We start from the raw sequence: 6,582 nt of genomic DNA, 5'->3' as shown, positions 1-6,582 counted from the left end.
AATCATAGCAATGTTTTTAATGGATCATAATTAAAAGTATTTTCACAGCAATGGAAGCTATAAACAAGATGAAAAGATATCTTGAATGGGAGAAAATATTTGCTAATAATTTGTTTGATAAGGGGTTAATATCCAAAATACATACATAGCTCATACAGTTAAAAAAATAAAAAAACAACTGATTCAAACTGAAGACCTAACAGAACTTTTTCCAAAGAAGACATGCAGTTGGTCAAGAGGCACTTAAAAAGATGCTCAAAGTTGTTACTCTTTAAAGAAATGTAAATTGTATCCTCTTCTTTCTTAAAAGACACTGTTTTATGTGTGAAATTCTTGCTTAGATTTTTTTGTTTGTTTGTTTGAAACTTAGACTGTTGTTCAGTCAGCTCAGACTCTGCAACCTGTCGCCCACAGCACACCAGGCTTCCTTGTCCATTATCTCCCAGAATTTGCACAAATTCGTGTCCATTGAGTCCGTGATCCTATCTAAATATCTCATTTCATTGACTATATTAGAGCACACTTTTCCGTTCTGCTAAGTTTCTAACACCAGGAAGGGCAATTTAGGTACTAACTGGTAGCATAGCTGTTTCTGGATGACCCACTTTCTTTTTAATGAATAACTATTTTTATTCTTTTTTTTTTTAACCTGCTCTCTCTACCATTCATTTGTTTTATTCCTCTTTTTTCCCTGGTAAGGTTGTTCAGAGGGAAGAAGCTAAGAATTCCAAATACTTGTTTATATGTGATTAAAGGGCGTGAGAAAAATTGACTTGTTTTCCTAATAAGATAAACAGACAAAAGAAAGCTGTTTATCACACATGAAGTGTTTCTGACTAGCACAGTGGGGGGACTTTCGGGAGGACACTGTCTATGATGCCAAACCTTATGTCATTGTTTCTTAAAATATTCCCCCTGGAATTCAGAGAAGAACGTTTTTTTTGCTACTCTATGAAAAGGTTGCTATCATAAAGGATGGTCAGAATTGACACTTTCTTAGTGTCTTCTAGCAGGTAAGTGAAAAACATTTTTCATGTTTTACTCTAGTGGTGTAATTACAAAATTAGCCATCAAATTTTCTAATATATTTCCATATCTATTTTGAATGCACTTTTAACCACAGAACTCTGTGAAAGTTTTCTTTTTAAGATTTACTGTTAATAAAAGAAATAAATAAAATGAACACAAATGAGGAAAAACAATGTTACAAACTCAATAAATCTTGACATGTTAAAACTCATTATTGTAATGAAATAATAGAGGAATGTATTTCATGTGTTATTGTTTTCATTGCAAATTCTAGAGATAGCAGAGTGTAAGAAAGTTCATGCATAACGTTGATGCAAGGAAGTGTGAGAAGATAAACCCTCACTAGGAGCTAGGAGTACTAGAAATAACACATGTACACCCAGGGCAGATTCAGGTCAATGTATGGCAAAACCAATACAATAATGTAAAGTAATTAGCCTCCAATTAAAATAAATAAATTAAAAAAAAAGACAAGGTTTATGGAAACAGTGATCTTCACATAGCTTTGGGAAAATGGCAACTTTTCCATCTCCATGTGACAACTTTGCACAGAATATTGTATATCACTGTATAGAATCATTCAGTTCAGTTCATTTCAGTTCAGTCGCTCAGTCGTGTCCAACTCTTTGCGACCCCATGAATCACAGCACGCCAGGCCTCCCTGTCCATCACCAATTCCTGGAGTTCACTCAAACTCATGTCCTTCGAGTTGGTGATGCCATCCAGCCATCTCATTCTCTGTCGTCCCCGTCTCCTCCCACCCCCAATCTCTCCCAGCATCAGAGTCTTTTCCAGTGAGTCAACTCGTCGCATGAGGTGGCCAAAGTATTGCAGTTTCAGCTTTAGCATCAGTCCTTGCAATGAACACCCAGGATTGATCTCCTTTAGAATGGACTGGTTGGATCTCCTTGCAGTCCAAGGGACTCTCAAGAGTCTTCTCCAGCACCACAGTTCAAAAGCATCAATTCTTCGGCGATCAGCTTTCTTCACAGTCCAACTCTCACATCCATACATAACCATGGGAAAAACCATAGCCTTGATTAGACGGACATTTGTTGGCAAAGTAATGTCTCTGCTTTTTATTACTCCTTCTATTCTCCCAAAATAGCATCATAAGTTTTTAATTGGCACTTTCCACATTTCAAGCATTTAATTTGAAAAGGTAAATACCTAATTCTCAGAAAACTTTTGGAGGAAACACGGCAATGAAGAGCCTGAAAACTATAATTAAGTTGAAAGATAATGTGTCATTTATGGGGGATGAGCACTCCTGAGAAATATTGGGTAGAAATATTTCCTTTTCATCAGTATTTGTATCTGTCAGTGTTCTTCAACATTTGGTCTTTTTTACCCTTACCCCTCCACCAGGCACCAGTTCTATGCCTAATAAGATTTGAACAGAAAAGAAATATTAATTTATCTCTACATATGGTAAGCAGAGATATACATAAAGCATGAATAATGAGCGCCTTGGGGCCACTTTCTGACTCGCAGGCCGGCTGTTTTCTAAGGCGTCTGTGGGTCAGATAATCAGGAATCGTGCGGACAGATGAGGAGCTCAGCGAGGGAAGATTATATACTCTTTTCCTTGGACTATTGAGTGATAAATAATCTCCGGACAATCTGTTGAACTTTCCACAAAGAATGGCAAGTTCTGCAAAGAAATAAAGTGAGTGGAGAATTTCCTCTAAAGATGGACATCTAGGGCAACCGAGTCAGGGGGAAGTGGACAAAGAGCCTCCTTAAATTAAGCAATGCTTCTCCCTGTGGCCTCTGCCGTAAGACAGCTCTTTAAGCACAGAAGAATCTGCCTAACACTAAATAGATAATGTTTCACCCTTATCTATTTTTCAGCTTTGCATGCGTGATTTTCTTTTAGGTCTTCTCTCCCAGCCCCCACATCAAAAGATTATCTCCTTAACAAATATAGTCATTTTAAATTTGTAACATCCATTTCAAGAGTAGAAGTGAAGACCGTATCTATTGAAAACCAGCATTGCTTCTTTTTAAAAGTACATCTTCTGTCTTCTTCTTTGCTTTTTTCTGAGACTTGCGGATTTTCAGATACTTGAACAAGACAAGCTCTCCTGGGAATAAAACCATGATTGGATCCTATACCAACCACCTGATGACACACAACTATCTCCCCAAATTACTCCAGATCTAAGATGCTTAAGAGAAAAATACTAACTTTTGAGCAATAACCCGCCATCCTTCACTTAGTACCATAACTTCAGGAATTCTGAGTATTCTACATGGTGTTTTTAGAAGTTGGAAAAAAAGATAAACTGGAATATTTGAGATAATGGCATATGAAATAACATTTATTTCTGATAGCTGCTGCTGCAGGTAAGTCACTTCAGTCGTGTCCGACTCTGTGTGACCCCATAGACGGAAGCCCACCAGGCTCCCCCGTCCCTGGGATTCTCCAGGCAAGAACCCTTGAGTGGGTTGCCATTTCCTTCTCCAATGTGTGAAAGTGAAAAGTGAAAGTGAAGTCGCTCAGTCGTGTCCGACTCTTAGTGACCCCACGGACTGCAGCCTACCAGGCTCCTCCATCCATGGGATTCTCCAGGCTAGAGTACTGGAGTGGCTTGCCATTAGTATTTGTCTAATACAGAATTTCACATTCATGACGATAACAGCAGATTATTTAAAAGGTATATTTCCTGTTCATTGCTCAAGTTGCAATAACTGGAATAAGAGGGCAAGGAAGAGGCGGAACACATGAAATATATATAAACATATATATGATCACATATCTCTATGTATAGCAATTATGTGATACATAAATGTTTATGCATGATGTTTTTAACAGAGTTAAAGGGGTAGTGTGACTTTATATGTATATCATGAACCTCCAAAGGCAGTCATGTATATCCCAAATCCCAGTGATATACCATGAAAAACATGTGCCATAAAATTTTTGAATATGACAAACAAATGAAAGAAATAACAAAGACACATCTCTTAACTATGCATTCAACAAATTGGAAACTTTAATCAATAATGGTATCACACTTAGCAAGCTTTATGAAAAGAAATTCTTATAGGAAATTCTTACTTTCAGAAGCTTATTTGAAACTCACAGTAAACCTTTGCAGTGATCATTAAAAATTATCACACAAAGTTTTAACATGAGTTATTAAGAAATCACAGGTACAATGGCCCCCAAAAGCAATATTCCATGACATCATGTAACATCCTATGAATTATTTCCTTATTTTTTTCAGATTAATCATTTAACACTCATCTCTTCTCCTCTTTCATAAAATCATGCAGCTGAAAAATAATGTGACTGAATTTATTCTGCTTGGGTTGACACAAGATCCTGTTAGGAAGAAAACAGTGTTTGTCATTTTCTTGATTCTCTACTTGGGGATATTGCTGGGTAACCTGCTGATTATTGTCACCGTCAAGACCAGCCGGGCACTTGGGAGTCCAATGTACTTCTTCCTTTTCTACCTATCCTTATCTGATGCCTGCTTCTGTACTTCCATAGCTCCTAGAATGATTGCTGATGCCCTTTTGAAGAAGCCCACTATCTCTTTCAGTGAGTGCATGATCCAAGTCTTTGCATTCCACTTCTTTGGCTGCCTGGAGGTCTTCATCCTGATCCTCATGGCTGTTGACCGCTATGTGGCCATCTGTAAGCCTCTACACTACATGACCATCATGAGCCATCGAGTCTGCGGTGTGCTAATGTCCCTGGCCTGGGTGGGGTCCTGTGTGCATTCATCAGCTCAGATTCTTCTAGCCTTGAGTCTGCCTTTCTGTGGTCCCAATGTGATTGACCACTACTTCTGTGACTTGCAGCCTTTGTTGAAACTTGCCTGTACAGACACCTATGTGACCAACCTACTCTTGGTGTCCAACAACGGGGCCATCTGTACCGTGAGCTTCGTCATGCTGATGCTCTCCTATGCTATCATCTTGCATTCTCTGAGAAACCACAGCGCTGAGGGGAGGAGAAAAGCCCTCTCCACCTGCATCTCCCACGTCATCGTGGTCATCTTGTTCTTTGGTCCTTGCATATTTATATACACTCGCCCGGCTACCACCTTCTCCATGGATAAGATGATAGCTGTGTTTTATACAATTGGGACACCTTTGTTGAACCCTCTGATTTATACCCTGAGGAATGCAGAAGTGAAAAATGCCATGAGGATGTTATGGAGTAAGAAGTTGATGTCAGATGAAAAAATATGAGTAGAAATTTCAAGATTTATTCAGTGTTTGAACTGACCTAGAAAAAGTCCATAGAGACCATTCTCGTCTCGTTGTGAAGTTAGCATAATTCTATCTTAGGGTGTGACAGCCACTGCCCTTAAGATTGAAAAGCAGCGTGCACACACATACTTGTTAGTGTTGAGTCCGTCTTATGTAGAGGAAGAGAGGACACTAGGTATAAGCAGGCTTTAAAGCCCAGCAGCTTGGACGCTGTGTCTCTGTATCTCTCACTTGCTGTATTAATGTCTCTGAGGTTTTCATCTAATGTGTTCCCTGCCCTTCTTCACCTTGCTGTCTCCTGTTTTGCTCCTATGTAATCTTGCCCTATATTCTTAAATACACAACTTAGTAACATTTTTGTTTCCTCAACATTTTTATTAAAATTTCTCTTTCATCATGTCTATTCAATGCCCTTCAATTAGCTTTTTTGTTCCTGATTAATACTAGATTCAAATAACAGCAGAAGCTTCGTGTAGTAAGAGACAGTATATCAGATCAGATCAGATCAGTCGCTCAGTCATGTCCGACTCTCTGCGACCCCATGAATCACAGCACGCCAGGCCTCCCTGTCCATCAGAGACAGTATATAATCTAGCATTTTTTTCCTTTCAATATTTTTTGATCACTCCAAATTCTTACCATACATTTAAGCAGACCCTTCCTTCTCAGGTGGAAAGTTAACATTCTGAGGTCAGATTTTTCAATCTTAAGAGGGTTTTAATTGTTCAGTTTCTTCTCACTTTCGCATTTTTAATAAAGTCTACACTGTGCTCCTCACATGACTGAAGTGACTTAGTTAACATGCACACTATGCTCCTAATATGGTTTCTTCTAATTCGGGGACAATATAAAGGTTTCTCTTGAATCGTACCAATCATGATATTGAAAAAATAATGGTGGCTATTATAAATATAGTATGTATATTACAAAATAAATAGATTTATGTGGGGTTGTAGATAGAGTGTAGACAGTTGATGTCAGTGAATTTCAAAATATTAATATATTGAATATGCTGAATGATATAAGTCAGAAGTTATTTATGCTTGAGAAAGAATTATTTATGTACACATATATGAATTATGAATTTCCTTTCTTGAAAAGGAAAAACTAGAATCAGGAAAAAGTATAGTGGTCTCTAGAAATTCCAAAGGAGAAGCAATGGGAAGAATAGGTAGCACAAAAACCAGTTTTAGCAAAGGAAAATAATTCTGTTTTAGATACTTCAAAGACGACATACAAATGAACAAGAGGCATATTAAAGATGCTCAATATTACTAAGTATTAGAGAAATGCAAGGTGAAGCTACAATAAGATGTCACCTCA

At 37.9% G+C, this 6,582-nt stretch overlaps 1 protein-coding gene across 1 annotated transcript; it reads left to right on the top strand.

The window, feature by feature from the left end:
• Positions 1–4,305: 4,305 nt before the first annotated feature.
• Positions 4,306–5,238, top strand: LOC129554124 (olfactory receptor 4C16-like). Its single transcript, XM_055422754.2, has one exon. It carries the CDS (start codon positions 4,306–4,308, stop codon positions 5,236–5,238), a length of 933 nt encoding a protein of 310 aa, XP_055278729.2.
• The last annotated feature ends 1,344 nt before the right edge of the window (positions 5,239–6,582 follow it).

This window comes from Moschus berezovskii, chromosome 14, assembly GCF_049115385.1.
Source record: "Moschus berezovskii isolate FMDL1 chromosome 14, NW_MosBer_1.0, whole genome shotgun sequence".
Lineage (NCBI taxonomy): Eukaryota > Metazoa > Chordata > Mammalia > Artiodactyla > Moschidae > Moschus > Moschus berezovskii.
This window is presented reverse-complemented; position numbering and strand designations above follow the sequence as displayed.